Genomic DNA, 21,539 nt, shown 5'->3' on the forward strand with positions numbered 1-21,539 from the left:
TAGGCACAACTATATCAGAAACATAAAAATAGCCGCCACAGATTTCCAAAACACACCCAAGGGGATGGTACTACCAAAATTGTGAACCGACATGTAGTATTTGTTTGAGATCAGGAAGCTGATGCCCCAGATCTTAGACTCAATCAGGAGTAGAGCTCATAATTTGACTCCAAAGACTTTTTTCCTACTATTCCTAGGCCTTCCTACTCTCAGTCCACAGAAGTTTTCTCTCTGCTCTGCCACCTGCCTTAATCCAGCCCACTCAGGCCTTCTGCCTTCTTATCTATCCTCCTACAGGGGTGTGGTCTTTTTCCTCATGAACACTGTAAAATCACAAGACAGAACTGAACATGTTTAAAATAATGTTAATCACATCCCCCAGGGCGCCCGCCCTGAAATAGTCTTATGTCTTGAGTAAGGGTAGAAAGTTGGGGTAGACAATCTCCAAAGGATGTGGAAATGACAACAGTGGAAAGAAAACTGATCTAAGTTAATCCTAACAATTTTTAATCTTCGTTCAAATAAAAAATATTTTTGAATTTGATGTGAGACTAGGGAGTTAGCAATTAGGTGATTCTTAGACTTCTCAACCCTGTATGCCTTACACAGACTGGAGGAGAAAGAAGCACAGAAGATTTTGGTAAAGGAGTTCTCTAACAAACATCACTAGTCTGATGGGCTCTTAGAAGAAGGTAAAATTTTCATGGAAGGGTCAATTTTTCTTCACTCGAGAGTTAAGGGCAAAACTAAGAAGCTCAATTTGCTTCTCTCAAAACTCAGATGAACCTTAAACTAAATAAATTAAAATTTCAGTAAACCAACAGTCTACTCATCTTTCATTGTTCAAGATGAAATAGAACCAAGTTTGATAATTTACAAAATATCTGGCTTATTGACATTATTGCCTGGGTCATTGAATAAGTAATAGCGTTATCCCAAATCCTAGTGGTTTAAATAATACTTTCTGAAAAATTATACCTTCCTATTTTAAGATGAAGTCTATCTTAAATTTCTAAAATTTAAGTTGTTGAGTGCATTTGTTCATTTTGGACTACTTTTCCAAATTCATGCAATTCAATTATTGCTTAGACTCCATAACCCACACTTGTCTATTTATTTGCATGCACATTTAGCCAATAGGTGACTTTATCACCAGATAAATCCAGAGTAAGTTTAAAAGAGCATGTCCTTTTTTTTTTTTTTTAAACAAATGCAAATGTGGAAACACATGCTGCCTCAAAACAGCACTAATCACAAACAGGAGCCCCCATTCCTGGAACTTTTGCAACCCCATGGATCTTCAGAGTGCTATACTGAAGTGGTCAGTCGGTCATGGAGGCAGGCTGTGGGCTGTGCCTGAGGCCTCCGGAGCCACCTTGATACCCAGAGTAGAGGCAGTCTATCTCCTTCACAGACAGCACTGACTAACAGTGCACAGTCCACTGTCTTGATCCAAACCAGCCAGGAGCCACGGGTCTGAGAGAGTGGTGACTCTGTGTGCCAAGAATGAGACTCCAAGAAAAAAACTATCAGAATCAAATTTGAGGGGCCAGCCCCGTGGCGCAGGGGTTAAGTGCGCACATTCTGCTTCAGCGGCCCGGGGTTCGCCGGTTCGGATCCCGGGTGTGGACATGGCACCGCTTGGGAAGTCATGCTGTGGTAGACGTCCCACATATAAAGTGGAGGAAGATGGGCACAGATGTTAGCTCAGGGCCAGTCTTCCTCAGCAAAAAGAGGAGGATTGGCGGCAGATGTTAGCTCAGGGCTAATCTTCCTCAAAAAAAAAAAAAGAATCAAATTTGGATTTGGGTGGAATGAATAAAAATTTAAACCAACAAATTAAATACTTCATTGTTCATGAAAGACTAGAACAATTTTTCATAATTTGTGAAATATCTGGCACAGAAATTGTCAGGGTCACTAAATAATTCCAAGTTACCTAAAAATCCTAGTGATTTATTTCTATTTTAAATGAAGTCCATCTTAACTTCTAAAATTCAGGGTTATTTGAACTGGCATCTAAATCCATATTGGCTTTGATTGATAATTCCTCTAGAACATTTTGCCAAATCTTAATCTGACCTTAATAATGCTATGTCAAGGATGGACTATTTATTTTAATCTAAGGGAAATTATTTTCTGAAAAAAAAAAAAAGCTGGAAAGGGAATGATAACAAAGGCTTTGAAGAATTTTTAGAGTTAGAAAATGTTTTCAAAATTAGACCAAGGTTTTTCAAGCCATCAGTCATCTTTCTTCCTTCTGAATTCTTTTTCTATTCCCTGGTGGCTGTTAAATAATGTTCACTCTGGAAACTCTCCCTTCCTTTTTTCTCGGTGCTGACGTTTATGTGTCTTCACAGCGCCAGGTGTGATTACTGACACCATGGAAACCCATGTTGATGCAATGGAAAGACTGGCCATTTAAAAAAACAAACAGAACCAACTACCATGCTTCCTAGAGTCCTGTTAGGCCAAAGGTCAGCTCTCCTCTGGGTCAGCTGCTGAGGAGGCAGTTGGTACCTGCACCGCGAGTTTAGTTGCAGCAAACTATATTATTAGTAAATTGATACCTAAAGATGTTAGTCCTTAAAAACGTTGGCAAGCGAAGAAATTTTGTGTTTCACTTCAAGCATGTTTTAGAGCTGTTGTATTCTCAAAGGACAGCTGATCAAATTTAACAAGCTAAAATGACAGTTTGAGGCTGACCTAATCAATGAATGTCTATCTTAATGGCCATAAAGTCCTATTTCAATACTGAATGATGTAAAGGGCTTAATTTTATGTGCCCAGATCTCTGGAGTTATGTCCTGCCGCCTTTAATCCCCTCCCTGGGCTTACTGGTGTACAGTGCTGTAAAATTCCCTAAAGGAATGCCCTGCTTGTTTAACCTACTTCCTTTCCTTTGCTTAGCAAAAACAGAGATAGAGAAAACACAGGTGTTTAAAAAAGAAAGAATAAACAAGACAAACCCTCATTCCATTCAAAAGATTTCTGTTCATCTTACTTTGAAGTCAAAGGGTAGAGTAAAGTTTTGATTTGCAACAAATTCTGAGATTATCCATTAACCACTCCAGCAGGCTTTCTACTCCCTTTCAAATGTAAGTCTAATTTTTAAAGGGACCAGGCTCTTTTCTTTGAGTTTACCTTTGAAAAGGTATATTCAAGCAGAATGGTCTTGTAGAGTTATGGAACAGCTTTTCAAATGTTGAATGGATATCTTCTTAGAAATTGCTCTAAACTGCATGCAGACGATTGGCAACAAGCTGAAGCAGCTCGTCGCTGGAGTGACTAGCAAGTGAGTCAAAGTGCTCTGAACTCAGTATCCCTGTTGGAAAGGAGGAGGCTGCAGAAATCATTCTGAATTCCAAAGTCACTGAAAATACTGTGTAGCTGTATTACCTGGTTTTTAGATGTACCATGTAAAGATATAGGTCCCCTGGCCTGGCCAGAAGAGTTTCTGCACCTAGAGACAAAATGAGCATGTGCCTACCTGTTGCCCACACCTCTTTTCAGTTCGATCTGAAGAAGAACGGCAGAGGATCAGGGAATCAAAATCATCACAAATGAGGACAGATGATGACTGTGTGCCTGGAATCTGTTTATCCCTGAAAGGGCATGGTAACGTCGATAGCAGTGGATGATAAATATTGTTGGTTTTCCCCTCGGTTCTGCAGAGGCAGCTGTAGCTCTGTTAGTCCCATAGCCTGCAGTGCACTCGGGCCTGTTTCTGCCCTTGCTTTCCCGGCCTCCCTGAAACACTGCCTTCGTTAGCTCTTGGTACTCGAGACAGCTCTAACTTCAAGTATACCGTCAGAAGCAAAGTCATCTTTGTTTTAATTCTCCTGTGGTTCCCTTTCTTTAACTACTGTTCCCTAAGGATGTTTGTCTAACTTGTCTGCACTCAAGTTTATCATATGCTTCATGTAAGTAATAAATGATATAAACATTACATAAAAGACATTAAGCAAAACCCACTCATCCCCTTAAAAAGGTGAGAGAGAAGGCCAGTTGAGGCTAATGACCGTCATGGCGTGGCCAAATAACACAATCTTAGAAAACAAGACCGTAGGTAATTAGTGGACCTTTTGACCACTGACCTCCTTGCTTTGCAGGTGTGTACCACACTGGGCTTCAAGGGCTTTCAAGCGTTACAAACAGGGATTCGTAAATAAAGTGATTTGGGATTCCCTTCTCTTGGGCATTCTTCTGTTGTGAAACCATTTGTCTAGGAGAAGGTTGAGTTTTTAATCCACTTACTTTATTGGAGCTGGTTTTATACCATGGCCACCCATTTGACTTCCTTCACAGTTGACTCTCTGAGAGCCAGAGGACTCAGTCTGGATTCTCAGTGGAAGAATACTATCTGATGTCTCCAAATGTCTGGCACTGTGGTTCCCCTGAAAGAGTGGGGAGGGCATGTGTGGGGAGGGGAGAAGGCAGGGCTGAGGCCAATCCAGCGAGATGAATGCTTTCTTAGGCTGCTGCCCTCGACTTCTTAAAAAGAGATCTGCCCCTGGGATCTGGTGAGGGGAGAGGAAACTCTCCCTTCAGTTGGCTGGTCAGAAACATGCCGTCCATAGAGAGAGGCTGTATCACCATTTACTTGAAGTGGGGACGGTTAGGAGGAAGGAGAATCTGTGAAGTAGTTTGCCTTTTTTTCCTTCTTCCACCCATGGATACAGAATGAGCAGATATTTTGGGATATAAATTCTTGGCTATCTTTGGATAACAAAAGAATAAATAGGGTTTCACACAATCCAAAAACGGCTTCTGTGGTTAGTGAAAATCGTCGTTGCTTGAGTGATGGAAAATGTTTCAGGAGTAGGCAGTGTTCAAGCTGTCAATCAGCCAGGCTCTGGCAACCCCCAAGAAGTGTGCAGCTCTGGAGTAAATAAATATTTGAGAACATAAATAAACGACTAATTCCTGGGTCTGGCTTGGTGGCGCAGTGGTTAAGTTCTTGCACTCCACTTCCGAGGCCTGCGGTTCGCCAGTTTGGATCCTGGGCATGGACCTATGCACCGCTTGTCAAGCCATGCTGTGGCAGGCGTCCCACATATAAAGTAGAGGAAGATGGGCACAGATGTTAGCTCAGGGCCAGTCTTCCTCAGCAAAAAGAGGAGGATTGGCAGTAGATGTTAGCTCAGGGATAATCTTCCTCAAAAAAAGGACTAATTCCTGCCCTAAAGGCACATATACATTCAAATAAAGTCTACTTTAAACAACTGCTCTACAAAATGTTATTTCCAGGGCTGGCCCCGTGGCCGAGTGGTTAAGTTCCCGTGCTCCGCTGCAGGCAGCCCAGTATTTCGTTGGTTCGAATCCTGGGCACAGACATGGCACTGCTTATCAAACCACACTGAGGCAGCGTCCCACATGCCACAACTAGAAGGACCCACAATGAAGAATATTACAACTATGTACTGGGGGGCTGTGAGGAGAAAAAGGAAAAAATAAAATCTTTAAAAAAAAATGTTATTTCCTATTTAGATAGTAGCCTCTATCAAAAGCTTTGTATTGGTTTAAGTAACTTAGGTTAAATATGGAAACATCTCTTCAACATTTTCATGTCTTTATCTGTGTAACCCCTTATTAGAAATATCAATTTGGCTCAATATTTATGCTTTCTGCTAAACTGAAGTGCATACCGGTCTCCAGAACATGAGAGATAGGCAGGGATTCCTAAAACAGTCGACAGCAACCATGGGAGGCCAGGCTGAGTAGACCACACTGCTCAGTGAGGAGCGACCTCTAGGACCCAGAGAGCCAGCAGCCCCAGATTCTGTTCTCCAGCCCCCCAGATGCCCTTGCTTACTGACCAAGAAAACTTTTTTAGTTTGCAGATTTTGGCTGAAGGTGGGGAGTGGGTATGAGAGGCTGAAGTTTTTGCTTTATTTAAATGACAACAACAAAGTTCAATGAAATAATGCCCCTTATGGTTGAAGAACTAAGTTTCCACTTAGGCATAATTTGAATTTACCTAATTTACCCTCTTTCAAAAGACACAAAACATTTCACCTTATTATTCCTTTTTAGGATTATAAAGTAGAGCAGGGGAAAAAATAAACCACTAATAAAGGATAATAGCAATTTGGCAGGCAGGTGTTCTTAGTTTCATCAAAAGAATGCCTGATAAATTCAGTCTTTTTTGAATACTAAAGAATGTCTTTTAAAAAGTTAGAATAGATCCTTTGGGTGCTTACTGAAGTGGATTATTATATTAGAGTCTGGATTCAGATTCTAAGTAAAGCTGATGAATACACATAATTATATCCCATCTGCCTTAGACCAGGTTATTCATTTTCTTCAGAATTGAACTGGAATCCATCTCTTTCTACCTTGTCTAATCTCACCTGACGGGGAGTGATAAGGGCCTGGAGGAATGAGCCAGTTTGAAGTCACCCTCATCAACATCTGTCTTATTTTTTCAGCAATAGTAAAAAAAAAAAAAACCCACACAAATTAGTTTCATATTTTATTCAATCAAGATAGCCAAAATACTCTTTCAACATGGAATCAATATTTTAAAATTATTAATGAGATATTTGCGTGCTTTTTTCCCACTAAGGCTTCTAAATTTGCTGTGTATTTTATACTCATAGCACATCTCAGTTTGAATTAGCCCCAGTCCAAAGTGCTCACCAGCCCACCGTGGCTTGTAGCTACCATATTAGACAGCACAGTGTTAACGCCATGCGTGTAAGGAGGCAGCTGGAGTGGGGCTGGCGTAGCAAAGCAGGAAGCCTTTACCTGTCAAACCAGAGACTGAGCTTTACCCTGGAGGCTATGGGAGCCATAGAAGGATCTTAAACAGAGAAGTGTTATTTTTAATTTTGAACTTAATTTGGCGGTCTCATTAGAGATTGAGGAGTAGGGGCTCAAGCAAGAAGCATGTTAGAAGGGCTGCAGTGATAAGCCCAGTGAGGAGTGGTAAGAACCCGAACTAAAACCCCAGGGACCATGGACCAAAGGAAGTGTGTGAGTGAGACGTAGGAGGTAAAATGGTCAGAACTTGGTGTTGACTACTGGATTTGAAGAGAGGGAGAGGGAGTAAGGGAGTAGGATGGTTATCGGGTTTCTGCCTTGGGTAGCTGAGCCAATAGTAGTCGTGCTCACTGAGATGGAGGCAGGGCAGGTTGTAAGGGGAGATGAGTTTGGCATGGGGCGTACTGACTTTGAGATGCCTTTGCAACAGGCAGGTAGCTCTGTCTAGTTTGACATGGAAGAGTTTACTCAACAGAATGTGTAGAGTTAGAAGCTAGAAAGGCTGGGTAGGAACACTCAACACTTAAGGTGCCAGTGAAAACTTGAGGCAGTAACAAGAAGGGGATGTAAGGCTGAGGTAGTCAAGGACAGCTTTATAGGAAAAGTGGGATTTAAGCAGAGTCTTAAAGAATGGGTAAGATTTAGAAAGCCAAAGAAGGTAGAAGAGACAGCAGAAACATAGAGAGGTGAGGACATAGCAGACATGTTTAAGCGACACTGTGAGTAAATCTGTCCTGCTAGGCCAGATGGCATTAGGCTGAGATCAGAGCCGGCCTAATGCAGTTTGCAGGCATGCTATGATTGGCTTGCATGGGGTTGGATCATGCAGTGTTCCACATTTAAGTGAGGCGCCAACATTTCCACAGGGAAATCCAGATTTCTGACTTCTCCTTAAAATAAAAGGGAGGCTGGGAGGTAGACTTGGCAACACCAGTGGCCCTATATGGTAATAATCAACTGAAGGGTATGCTCCCTCTCTCCAGTAAGTCTGTTTTATTCCTTTATGCTATTTGCCTGGGTCCTTTAGACATTTGAGTTTGCTACTAGAGTCAAGGATCAGTAGGTAATAAAGGTACAAAGATAGACTAGTGACAGATTATGGAGGGCTTTTAATATCAAACTAAGGAATATAAATGTAGCCAATGGGCAACTGATGAATAATTGATGAGATTAAAGCAGTATTTAGGATTGATGAGATTAAAGCAGTATTTAGGAGGATTATTCTGGACCAGAGTGAGAATACAGATCTTAGGGAGAACAGTTACCAGTTTTGAAAGGGAAAAGATAGATACTATGGTGTTGGCATATCGAAATGGGCTTAAACATGGGGAATGGAAGTCTCAAGGAGATGTCATACAGAAAGGCTGCTAGTGCCACGTGGGAAACATCTGGGCCACTGAGCTTGCTGGGAAATTGGCTTTGCAGGCTTCCAGAATGCAGGCCAGTGTTTGGTGTCGGGGGCAGTGAGTCTGACTGTTTGAAACAACCGTTTGTTTTTGTTATAACATCTCATTGATTTCAGAGAAAGCCGTGGGAGTACAGACATGCTTTTTCTCCTTGCCATCAGCACAGATAAGTGATCACTGAGAACATGGAACTGCTAAGAAAGGCGTGGCAAACCGTGACCGCAGGGCTGTGGGAGCAAAGCTCATGTCAGACAGCTGGTGCTGAGCTGCCTGTTTTGTCATCCGATATAACATCTGCCTGGTCACGTTGCCTTCAAAACCTTATCTTATACAAATTCCTATTTCTTTTATGCAAGCTAAGTCATGTTAGCTTTTCTTCATATGCTCTTCTGAAAAATTATCACAGGAAATTTTATAAATATTTGAATTTGGAAGGGAGTGAGAGTCCACAGCATTGTAGAGACACAAAGGCATTTGTACAGTCTCAAAACTTGTCAAGTTTCCCACCATATTTAGTAGAGTGGCTCCTTTCTCTTTGGTCTACAGATGAAACATGTCAATGAAAGATTTGAAAATGGAAAAAACAAAGAGGTGGTTCTCATGTGCATCGGCATCACTTCAGGAGTTGGACGGCTGCTCTTCGGCCGGATTGCAGACTATGTGCCTGGCGTGAAGAAAGTTTACCTACAGGTACTGTCGTAAGCCTTTTTTCCCCAGAAAAATTATCCTTATTGCCTAAGGCTCTATAAATTCTTCCATAAAAAATGAGAACTATTTTCTAGAACCTAACTTCTATAAGCACATTTTTCAAGGGCAAAATCAGTTACGGGTTTTGGGTTTTCAACATGAGAAATTGGTGATCAAACAACAATCTTCTCTGTTTTGTCATAGAACTCCACCAAACCAAAATGTTTTTTGCCCATTGCTTTTTCTAAGAGGAATGTTTTATTTTTGGCATAGTTCTCATAGTCATGTGCCTTTTTCAATATCTTGTGAAATTCGAGGGGGTGTGTATCTTTTGAACTTCTTTATTGCAAATTGCCTCCTGGGTGTTGTGAGGTGTGCACTAAACAAATGCCAATTCCAAGAGCATATTGACACTCATTAGACAAGTATTTAAGTGACTCCTCCATGCCAGACAGTGTGCTAAATGCTGCAGATAAAACAGGATCTGTGCCCTCAGTAGTTAATGGTCTCATGGGGAGACAGATAAAACAGTGTTGCAGCACATGGAATGATGGGTATCTAGATGGGCGCCATAGAAACATAGGCGCCAAGCATCTGAATCACTAGTGAGGGTCTGAGCAGGCTTCCTGAGCTGGTGGGGTGTTAAGAGGTAAGCAGTAGTTAGATAGATAAGGAAGACAGAGAAGGGTGTCCCAAGCAGAGGAAACCACACTGGCAAAGAGACAGAGGTGCAACATCGTATGTTATATCTTGGAAACTGAATGCTTGAGCAGAATAAAAAGAGAATAGGTTGATTGGCTGGGGTGGGTAGGCAGGAGCCAGGTTGGGAATGGCCTTTAAGAGCACAAAAGAGGATGAACTCTATCCTGAAATCTACCAGGAGCCATTAAAGGATTTTAAGCAAGAGAGCGACATGACATGGGTTGTATCTTATAAAGCTTAATCCAGTAACTGTGAAGGGTAGAATGAAGTGGAGGAGGAGGCAAGAGGTGAGATAATCACAAAAGGCCACATATCGTATGGTTCCAATTCTATGAAATGTCCAGAATAGGCAGCTCCATAGAGACAGAAAGTAGATTAGTGGTTGCAAGGAGCCAAGGGAGGAGGGAATGGGGAGTAACTGCTGCTGGGTATGGGGTTTCTTTTTGGGGTGATATAAATATTCTAAAATTAGACATTAATGATGGTTGTACAGCCTTGTTAATGAACTAAAACTCACTGAATTTTTCACTTTAAATGGATGAATTTTATGGTATGTGAATTTATAGCTTAATAAAGCTGTTTAAAAAAAAGAGAGAGAGGAGGCAGAGAGACTAGTTGGAGACTATTGAAGTAGTCTAGGCAGGAAGAACCAAGGCAGAGATACTAGTATCAAACAGGGAGTGAAGCAGGGATACAGGGAATGAGAGTTTGCTGGAGCCACCTGAGCTGGGGTGAGATTTGTGGCTCGGGTAACAGAGTGGATGGTTTTACTGTTTTATCAAAATCAGTAATACAGTAAAATCAAAGTAAGATGATGAGTTCATTTTGCCATGTTAAGTTTGTGGTGCTTGTGGGAAAGCCAGGTTGAGTTCGAAGGTCATGAAAGCATCTGGATAAGAGACCTGTGGGACTTTAGCATTCCTGGGCTGTAGGGGGTGAGTGGAGGGCCAGGGGTGTGCAAGGGAGACTGAAAGGGAGCGGCCAGATTGGTAGGAAAAAGCAAGGCATTGCGTGTTTTCAGGCGCAGGAATGGTCAGCAGTGTCACTAGCTAGTAAGAGGGCTGGCACGTTACAGGCTTAAAGGTTTTCATTGGATTTAGCCACGGAGAGTAGTTTCAGTGGAGTGGCAGCTGCAAAAGACTGATCATGATCAGTTGAATAAGTGGAAATAAGGACAACTTTTCCCAAAAGCTTGGCTGTGGAAGGAAGGTAAAGGAGAGCCAAAAGGGGGACTTGGGATTGGGGACTGAGTGTGTCTGCTCACAGTATAGATGAGAGGCAGTATTTGAACAGGGTCTGGAAGGAGAGGTGGAATTCGGGCACAGGAAAATGATTAAAACAGGCATTTATTGCAGGTAAAGTAACTTCCGTCAATTGATTTGAAGTAATACCAGCCACCATTTATTGAGCACTTCTACCGGCCAGACGATGAACTAAGTGCTCCCCATGCATCATCTCCTCTACTCCTCACCCCGGCCCTTTGAGGAAGGTACCATCATTCTGTCCTCTTAGAGTTGTGAACCTGGAGGAACAGAGAGGCCACCTCACTGTGGGTCTGTGTGTGTACAGGTCCAGGCAGACAGCCTCGGGAAGCAGTCTACACAGCTAGAAGGAAGTGTAGGCAGCTGGTAGAGTGCTACTTTTTAAAGTATTTCCTGTACTATGATCATTCCCCCTTCTGTTAATACTTGTGGATTTCCTTGTGGAACATTTAGCAGAACATTTGGTCTTGTTCTTAAGTGTCAAGGGAGCCCTCTAATGGACGTTTGTTGCATTATGGACTTTGGGCTTCCTCTCATTTATTCAAAAAATTCTGAGTGCCTACTATGCCCAGAGCACCAGCCTAGACCCTGGCGGGGGTGATACAAACAAGACAGACATGGTCCCTGAGTTCCTGGAGCAAGACTCGAGGCAGGAAAAAGCTAGGCATGTTTGGGAAATCAAGAAGACAGGAGAGTGGCATGGGAAGAGGTTGGAAAGTTAGGAGGGGCCAGATTATACAGGGCTTTGAAAGCCAAGATGCAGAGAGATTACTTTAGGTGTAACGGGTCTTTGAGGGAGAATGATGCAGTCTGAGTTTACATTTTAAAGTCATTGTGGTTGCTGTGTGTGTGGAGGATGGATTACTGAGAGGGAAGCAAGAGTGCAAGAGGGGAGGAAGACCATTAGGAGGTCAGTGCAGTAGTCCAGGTGAGAGGATGGAAGTCTAGCCTAAGGATGAAGTCGTGATATATTTTATACATCAACATTTTACTCCAAAACAACTTTTGAAAGTTTTCCTCACTACAGGTGGGGCATTCAGGTCATTTATAACATTTTTGGGTCACATTTTAATACATATTTTGTGTAATTTACAAAAGAAAGTATAGCCTTTCCTAATATGTCCCATGTTTGGTAGGCAGTTACACAGCAGTCAGTTGGAAGTCGGTAATTTCATTTTGGATGAAAGGTTAGCTTCAACCTGGCTTCGTTTAGGTCTTAGCTGGTTTTTTTCATCCAAATGTGGTGCAGTTTTTGTGGCAGCCAATAGCTGATGCTGAGTCACAGGTGAGATGACTCATTTCAGAGAGGCCTGTGAAGGGGAAAGAGGCCTTCAGTGTGTCCTGTGGCTGCTGGGAGCCACCAACTGTGCTCCATCTAGTGAACACAGTGGCTCAGGAGCCCATGAAGCCCAACCCATGGGAGCTCCTGGACTTGCTCCTTGAATCACTCTCTTCTTCTTCTCCCTGCCCTCCCTCTCTCCCTCCTTTTTCCTCGCTCCCCTGCCCCAACTCCCAAACATTCAGTGTGCTTTTGATTCTTGGCTCTTTCTTCTCTGCTGCGACCAACTCCAGCTCTGCCTGTTTGCTCATTCCTCTTTCTCTCTCCCTCCCTGGCTGGCTGCCTTTGGGCCCAGCCTTTAAGGGTTGGAATCCTGCTGCTTACCTTTCTCTCCTTCCTTTCATTGGTGGTATGTTTTCTCAGATATAACCACTTCCCTGCTTTCATCTGTTATAGCCCAACCTCATGGGGCTGTGACAGTTGTCTCCACTCCTTGTCCTCTTGAAGCCGCTTCTGAGTAGCAGCCAGGTACAGAAACACTCATGGCCTCCCACGTGGTCTCTTTTCTGGTCACAGTCATCTTGGGTTTGGGAGCCTGCAGAGCAGAAGAGCACAGGCTCTGGAGTGAGACATGAGTTCACCCTAGTCCTGCCATCAACTTGTCTCCAGAACCAACAGAGGGCTGTGGTGGGGATTCATGGTGACAGCTTATGTACAGTGCTGGCTGAGAGTGGATGACTGATGAGTCCTTGCTTTTATGTTTTAATATTCTATTAAATACTGAGGCAGATCCAGATTTACAACAGTGCTCAAGAAAGCAGACCTTGGTTATCCGGAACTAGAGATCTTTCCTTGTAGGTAACAAAGAGTTTAGGAGTATATCTCACACTTTGGCTTAAGAGTTCTCAATTTAAACTTACATCAAGGGCTGGATTCCAGGTATTTTTAGCCTAACAATTTTAAATGCTGAGCAAAGAGATAACGAACTGCATTAAATAGAATAAACAATGGTTAAAAAAATCTTTGCAAAGGTCCCCAGAGTGTGTACTTTATTGGGAGAGGAAAGGCTGTGTCCCGTATCTTCTTACCACCTTTCTTAACTTGAGGCTTGTCTTTCTAGTCACCGTTAAATTACTACAGTTTTGTGTCTTTAATATATAACTGTTTCAGAAGTGTGAGAGTGTTTCAAAGGTTTGAAAGTTATAGGTCCATAATCAAAGTATTGAGAACTGTGGATTTAGATCATTTCCCATTGTGTCGTATTTCTCTGTGACATGGACATTGAGGTGTGGACATCATATCCATGGATGTAAAGCAGACAAACCTAGATAATGTGTGTGTGCACAGGGAAGGTTTAGGAGGATGCAAACCACATCGCTTGGTTGTTCCTGACCAGGAAAGTGGGCCTGAGTTGAGGGTGGGAGGGGGTTGAAGGGAGACTTTCATATATTACTGTGTACGTTTTTCTAAGGTTTGAATTTTGTAAAGAATATATTCATGAGTTACTTTTGTAATTTAGAAGTTTTTTTTGTAACTGAGAAAAATGAATCACTTTTCTATCTGTCTTCCTGTGTAAGCTTCCTCTTCTGGCTGAGGTAGAATGAAGTGATAGTGTCGCCCAGGTTTTTTTCATTCCATTTTTAGCATTTTACACTTTCCTAAAGATGCCTTGGGATAAAGGTATATGCTTTGCTAAACGTAAGCTATTTCCAAAGTGGTATCCAAGCACTTAGCCAGTCCCCAGCCTGAACAAGGAATGAGACCACGAGGCCCTCTTCTCACCTGGGCTGTGCCCTGGAGCCAGTTCCTCCATCAGGCAGAAATGCGGGATTCATGTGCCGTGGAGAGAGTGGCACAGACTCCCTGTGAAGCACTTTAAAAGGACAGTGGCCTCTGTGTGCTTTAGGAGAAGCCAGCCACTCAGCTGTTGCCTGAACACTTCCCTTTAATTGGTGATGGACCAGCAGATCTCTACTGCCAACTGCTTTCTGCCCTGGGTTCCTAGCCAGAGGCTCTGAAAGTCTGGAAACTTTATACTGAATAAATTTACAGGAGCAACACTTAAATCTAACTGTGGCCAGTTGTGTGTCTGCCTCTGAAAAATGCCTTCTGCTTGTTCAGGTGCAGCTCATTTTTCCTCTTGAGTTATACTTAGATTCCTGAGCAAAACTTAAAGTGACATTTCTCCAAGAATGCTCTCTTTGTGATAGAAACGGGAAAGGCAATAGCAAAAAAATGTTTTTGTTCTTAGGTATGTAAACTAGCTCAAGCAGGGGGTTATTCTTCTACAGCCTATAATGTTATGACAGAAGATATTTCCTCCGATGGTTTTAAGGAAACAAAAGCAAGAAAGACACCTCAACTGTCAATGCCTTATTAAATGTCAGTGCTAGAGCCTAGAAGAGAATTAGGGACCCTTGAACCCCTTATTTAAATCCAACCAGAACTGCTGTGTTTGAGGAGGAAAAAAAATATTGTATATAATAATAAATTTACTCACCTTTCAAACTGGGGTCCAATATCTACAGATCACTATTTTTTTTAATTTATTTTATTATTTAATTAAAAAAAATTTTTTTTTTGAGGAAGATTAGCCCTGAGCTAACTGCTGCCAATCCTGCTCTATTTGCTGAGGAAGACTGGCCCTGAGCTAACATCCATGCCCATCTTCCTCTACTTTGTAAGTGGGACGCCTACCACAGCATGGCTTGCCAAGCGGTGCCATGTCCGCACCTGGGATCTGAACCGGCCAACCCTGGGCCTCTGAAACGGAATGTGCGCACTTAACTGCTGCGCCACCAGGCCGGCCCCTATAGATCAGTATTTGATATGTGGATCAATATTTATTTTGGGAAGTGATGAGGAAGTACTGAGCCTCCTCTGTGAACAGTTTGCTAAACCTTGTGGCTCCTTGTGGCTCAAGTGTCCCTGCATGTGAGAAATAGGTAAGTCCTCACCAGCTTGGCCTACTTACCTCCTAATTTAGCTACATTTTGGGGAGTAACAGCGGCTGAGAAAGAGCACCGTTTCTCACTAGCATTGCTACAAATAAGGTAGAAGAAGCTAGTTATTTTCTGAGAAATGCTAAAGAATAAATGTGTATATTTCTGTGAACTCAATTCTTTTTTTTTTTTTTTTGAGAAAGATTAGCCCTGAGCTAACATCTGCTGCCAATCCTCCTCGTTTCGCTGAGGAAGACTGGCCCTGAGCTAACATCCATGCCCATCTTCCTCTACTTTATATGTGGGACCCCTACCACAGCATGGCTTGCCAAGTGGTGCCATGTCCACACCTGGGATCTGAACCAGCGAACCCCGGGCCGCCAAAGCGGAACATGCACACTTAACTGCTGTGCCACCGGGCTGGCTCCTGTGAACTCAATCCTTAAAGAAAACCAAGAAATTTTACTTTTAAATAACTAATAATTTTTATTTAATAATTGCCATTAAGTTTAACAATTTTAAGTAACAATTATTGTCAAATAATTGAAAAAGAATATAAATTAACATATTTTGAATTGAGAAAAGGAGAACTTGCAGTCAGGTAAAGTATCAAGAAGTAATATGCTCAGGGCTGGCCCCGTGGCCAAGTGGTTAAGTTCGCGTGCTCCGCTGCAGGCGGCCCAGTGTTTCGTTGGTTCGAATCCTGGGTGCGGACATGGCACTGCTCATCAAACCACGCTGAGGCAGCGTCCCACATGCCACAACTAGAAGGACCCACAATGAAGAATATACAACTATGTACCGGGGGGCTTTGGGAGGAAAGGAAAAAATAAAATCTTTAAAAAAAAAAAAAAAAGAAGTAATATGCTCAAAATATAGTAATAAATTTGAAACTCTTAAGTGAATGATTTTCTTTTTACAAAACTGACCAAAGAACAAAATTTTGAAGGGGCCAAAAATGGATAGAAAAATCAGGGTAACTACCAAAAGTAAAGTGCCTGGGTCTCATGTTATATAAACTGGTCCAAGAAACCATTCATTTGTTGAGCAAAATTGACTTTGTGCCAAGGAGTGTGCTGGGCTTCCAACAGTTCACTCTGGTTCTCTTATCTTGGAAGAGATGTGCACCGAACAAAATAGTAAAAGAATAGGAAGCACGTTCAGAGAAGCAGGTATCTTCCTGAAAGCTGGCCTCACAGAGCTACAGTGTTGTGCTGGGGATGTTTGGTCTGTGGCTTTACCAATTAAACCCATTGAATCTGGCCCCATAGGGCCCTAAAGTTTTAGGCTGGATTCTCTGGAGTGTGTGATGACAGATTGTTTCAAACATTCAAATGACTTTCCATGTTTATCTCCTTTTATGTTTGTAGGTAGAGTTTTAAAATGTAACTATTATTAAGAATATTAGGGTTTGTCTGGTTAGTTTTTCAGTAAAAATAACTCCTTAAATCTTTACCTACTTGTTAATTTCACACCACTTTCTCCATTTTGATTTCTCTTTAGACCTCTTTTTGTTTAGATGGGAAGCATCAGGAAGTCTTTTTACTTGCTCGAGGTCACAGAGAGCCAGGACCTGGTCTCGTCCCTCTGAGCCTTAGTTCTTTCCAATCCCCCAGGCTGCAAACCCAATCATCACCCACTGCTAAGAAATTATGCTTGTGCCTCCTGGAAGTTGTGTTGAAGGAAATGGTGTTTCAGCAGAAAATAAAAAATCAGCAGAATGGGGAGGTTGTGTTCTTTAGAAAATGTGAAGTGCCAGAAGTGCCAGACTTACTTTTCAAATAGTCAACTCAGAGTCTTAAAGAAATTATAATTCTACTATAAAGCCATATTTTAGTAATGAAGAAGAAAAACTTCCTCAGCTATATGGTATAATGGTGTCACAAAGAGACCTAACCTGGAGTTTGAAACCCTTTTCAAGAGCATCTTTCTTATTGTGGGGTCAGTGGACCCCTTGTGGTAAAGTCACCTGGGGAGCTTGTGAAAACCACCATTCCTGGATCCCGGCGCTCACACCCTGCATCTTCAGGAGCTCCTCAGGGCATCCTGATGCACACTAAGGTTGTGGGGGGCTGCCCTGAGGTGTGCTGCCAAGCTTGGTATGCCATGGGTGTGCCTAGTGGGTCCTCGGAAAAACAGAACAGATGAAGATGGTGATCCCGATGGCTGCTTTGTATGGTCTCTCTCTTCCTCTCCAGCCCCACTGTCGTTGGAGGGGACCCTCTAGGAACAGTTCCGTCTGCTTCCTGTTGCTGCCCATGCAGACCATGGGTTCCAGGTTGGCTCCATCTGTGCTTTGGGCACGTTACTAAACCTCTCCCAGCATCACTATCTTCATCTTTATAATGGGAATAACATTAGTACCCACTTCATAAAGTTGTTGTTAGGATCACCATCTAAGGTGCTTAGACAAATGGTTGGCATTTAATAAACACTATATAAACGATAGTTGCTATTTTATGCATACTTTAAAAAACCTGTTTTCTAAAACATTTCTTCTGCTGACTAGTGAACTGTCTCGTTTTAATTAATTCTTTGCCTTAAAAAGTTATTGAATTGTCTGCTCCTTCTTTTTTCCTACCCGTCATACTTGGAATATACAGCTCTGGCAACATCTAGAATCCTTCCTGTGTGCTTGTTTCTCTACATGTTCATTTTCCCACAACCCAAAGTTAGGAGCCAGGTCTTATTCACATGGCATAGTACATAGCATGTAGCACAGTAGCTGCCAAATGGCAGGCAACATCGGGTGTTTGATTCTGTTAACTGCTCTAACACTAAAATGAAAGTATTCGATGACACAGAATATTTCTCAACCTTAACTCTGGGGTGTTTAAATAGGATGTATCTGTGATACACCACCAGAAGACATAATGTTTGAGAATATTTTTTGATAATAATAATATTGATTTATACTATCAAAGTAATAAAAATGGACTACATAAATTAGTTCTTAGCATGTTATAGAAGAATATGTTTACATGTTTACTGTTTTCATTGCATATTATGCATCATATATTTTCTATGACAGAGTCAAACTTAATTGGAATCTGAATAATCAAAATTCAGTACATATTTATATCATACATATCAAATCATTATTAATATCTCCTTTTAGGTTAGTAGTTGCTTTTTGTACTTTGGTGCTCCTGTGTTGAGTGTATAGATATTTATAAGGGTTAGGTCTTCTTGGTGGAGTGTCTCTTTCATCATTACATACTGCTCCTCTTTGTTTCTCTTTACCTGTCTTGTCTTGAAGTCTACTTTGTCTGCTGTAAGTATTGCAACACCTGCTTTCTTTTGTTTGCCATTAGCTTGGAGTATCATCTTCCACCCCTTCACTCTGAGCCTGTGTTTGTCTTTGGAGCTGTGTCCTGGAGGCAGCCTACTGTTGGGTCTTGTTCTTTAATCCATCTCGCCACCCTGAATACATATCAAATCATAGTTACTCCTTTTAATCTCTCTCACTTGGTCTGAATATGCTCATCATGTCTGGAATATTAGCAGGCAGTATGTTTTAAATTGATTATTTAAATATCTAAAACTTACATCACTGTATTCCCCAAACTGGAAACTGTGTGATATGAAGAACTGAACTTGCTGGCATATTTTTATTTTGCAAAGGACTAATACCAATAAAGTGTATATAATTTCAAAGGTAAAATTTAAAAATCAAATTTTTTTTTTTAAAGATTTTATTTTTTCCTTTTTCTCCCCAAAGCCCCCCAGTACATAGTTGTGTATTCTTCGTTGTGGGTTCCTCTAGTTGTGGCATGTGGGACGCTGCCTCAGCGTGGTCTGACGAGCAGTGCCATGTCCGCGCCCAGGATTCGAACCGACGAAACACTGGGCCGCCTGCAGCGGAGCGCGCGAACTTAACCACTCGGCCACGGGACCAGCCCCTTAAAAATCAAATTTTGATGAATGAATTTGAACTGATATTCAAAGGGCAATATTTATTGAGCACTGACCAGATATAAGATCCTTAAACCTTATAATATCTAGTTCAAAGATGACTTCTGTACAGATTCTGACCTCAAAGAGCTTACAGGCTGGAAGGGAAAGTAAGTATATAAAAATAGTTACTTTCTTCTTGTCCTTTACTGGAAATATTGAGAAAGTGCTAGGAGAACTCGGGGTGATGATTATGGGAAGTTATTATATATATAAAATCAAGGTGAACTGGGCTGGGGAGGTGACTAACAATAACCACTTAAAAGTCCTAAGCATGTTGCTCAGTAATAGTAACATTCTCTTTTCCTGAGAGCAGAGTTGACATTGTGCTGTCTGTCCTAGGTGCTTTCCTTTATCTTCATTGGTCTCATGTCCATGATGATTCCCCTGTGTAATGACTTTGGGGCCCTCATTGCTGTATGTCTCATCATGGGTCTCTTCGATGGATGCTTCATTTCCATTATGGCCCCCACTGCCTTTGAGTTAGTTGACACCTGGGATGTCTCTCAAGCAATTGGATTTCTGCTCGGATTCATGTCTATACCCATGACTGTGGGCCCACCCATTGCAGGTAAATGTAATGATTCTCTGGTAATTATATTCATAGCATTTTCTACTGCAGGTCCCAAGTCTCACTTATAGGTAAAATGTATTATGATTTATTGGTTACTGGTCTTTTGTGTGCCTTATCTATAACATTTTTAATAAGACCGCTATGGATGGCATGTTGAAAAAGTTTGCTGAAGAGTTTCTCTTATCCTTGTTGATACCTAAAATACTCAATAAAATGTGTATTAGTAAACTTCTGGGCTTTAAGCTTTCACAATTCCTATATTTCACTTAGTATGTGTTTTGGAGGAAAGGGAACATGGTTTCTTTTTTAAAAGAAATGAAGATTCTGAAAGATTTCTAAATATGTATGCTTTGTATAACATATCTCCTGAGAAATAATTAATGCAAAATAACATTTAGTGGAAACAACCCAAGTGTCCATCAGATGAATGGATAAATAAAATGTGGTATATCCATACAATGGACTATTATTCAGCCATGAAAAGGAATGAACTGTGCTGATACATGCCACCAGGTGGATGAACCTTGAGAACATCATGCTAAGTGAAAGAAGCCAGATACCAAGGTCGCATATTGTATGATTCCATTTATGTGAAGTATTCAGAATAGGTGAATCATAGACACAGAGGGCAGATTGGTGGGTGCCAGGGGCTGGAGGGAAGGGAGATGAGGGAGTAACTGCTTAATAGGTATGGAGTTTCCTTTTGGTGTGATGAAAATATTTTGGAACTAGATAGAGGTGGTGGTTGCACAACATTATGAATGTACTAAATGCCACTAAAATGGTTACTTTTATGTTATGTGAATTTCACCTTTAGTATAGACATGTCTCATGTTCAATATTACTTGGGTGACAGTATGAATTACTATGATAAGATCTGATAAAATTATGAATACATTTACATGTACAGTAGTCCCCTCTTATCCACGGGGATATGCACCAAGACCCCCAGCGGATGCCTGAAACCGCAGATAGCACCAAACCCTATATATACTATGTTCTTTTCACTTAAAGGAAGCACTTCACAGCTTCTCTTTGGCAAGTCTGAATTGCCAGCATCACTACTCTTATACCTTGGGACCATAATTAACTAAAATAAGAGTTATGTCAACACAAGCACTGTGATACCTTGATAGTTGATCTGATAACCAAATGGCTTCTAAGTGACTAATGGGCAGGTAGCATATACAGTGTGGATACTCTGGACAAGGGATGATCCATGTCCCGGGCAGGAGGGAGCAAGATTTCATCACGCTACTCAGAATGGCAGGTGATTTAAAACTTAAAAATTGTTTATTTCTGGAATTTTCCATTTGATATTTTCGGACCACAGTTGAGCACGGGTAACTGAAACTGCAGAAAGTGAATCCTCAGACAAGGGGGTGACTACCTCATGTACCGTCATCTGTGTGTGGCACGTGAGGGGCTCCATGAAGTTCAGCTCAGTTCATTCTCATATCCAGCACCACACATATCTAGCAACTTTGCCGGTTGGGAATCTAGTCATGAATCAAGCAAGCAGAGTCACTACTGAGCAGACCAGATAAAATTTAAGTTCTTCTGAAGGTTACAGCCTCCCTGTAGGAGAACCCTCAGTCCTTCCCTTCTGCCGCAGGTAATACACTATTCACATTACTTTTATACCTTACAAGCTCAGTTTCTTAGGGTTTCCAAGCCCACAGCACTTTAGTAGGAATGGTGTTTGCTACTAGAAGTAACTGATAACAGACAAAGAATAAAGGAGGTAACAGGAAACTTCCAGGGCAGATAGAGGAACACACTGCAACTGGCGCCAGAAAGCCCCTGCTCACCAGGAGGCTGCGAGGGATCACGGCGTTACAGCCAGACATGGTAGTGTTCACAAGGATGAAAGGTTCGCTTATATAGGGAACATTCTGATTCAGGAGAGAGGAAAATCCTATATTTAGATATATTGCATATTTTAGTTTTTATCCAAAATGAATGTAC

General features: G+C 41.7%; 1 protein-coding gene and 1 long non-coding RNA gene across 3 annotated transcripts in view; one reads left to right on the plus strand and one right to left on the minus strand.

The window, feature by feature from the left end:
• The window catches only part of SLC16A10 (solute carrier family 16 member 10), a 127,658-nt gene that overhangs the window by 96,907 nt on the left and 9,212 nt on the right, over window positions 1–21,539 (plus strand). Inside the window, exons 4-5 of one of the 2 annotated variants that reach the window (XM_023650933.2) lie at window positions 8,718–8,861; window positions 19,340–19,568. In XM_023650933.2, the coding sequence (XP_023506701.1) occupies window positions 8,718–8,861; window positions 19,340–19,568 (373 nt within the window). The remainder of the gene's footprint in view (window positions 1–8,717; window positions 8,862–19,339; window positions 19,569–21,539) is intronic. The other variant, XM_070225438.1, reaches the window with a different exon arrangement.
• Window positions 11,766–12,696, minus strand: LOC138916007 (uncharacterized). Its single transcript, XR_011422621.1, has 2 exons — window positions 12,486–12,696; window positions 11,766–12,132 (listed from the first exon to the last, which is right to left on the minus strand). It is a non-coding gene; the product is annotated as an uncharacterized lncRNA (long non-coding RNA).

Source organism: Equus caballus, chromosome 10 (assembly GCF_041296265.1).
Source record: "Equus caballus isolate H_3958 breed thoroughbred chromosome 10, TB-T2T, whole genome shotgun sequence".
Taxonomy (NCBI): domain Eukaryota; kingdom Metazoa; phylum Chordata; class Mammalia; order Perissodactyla; family Equidae; genus Equus; species Equus caballus.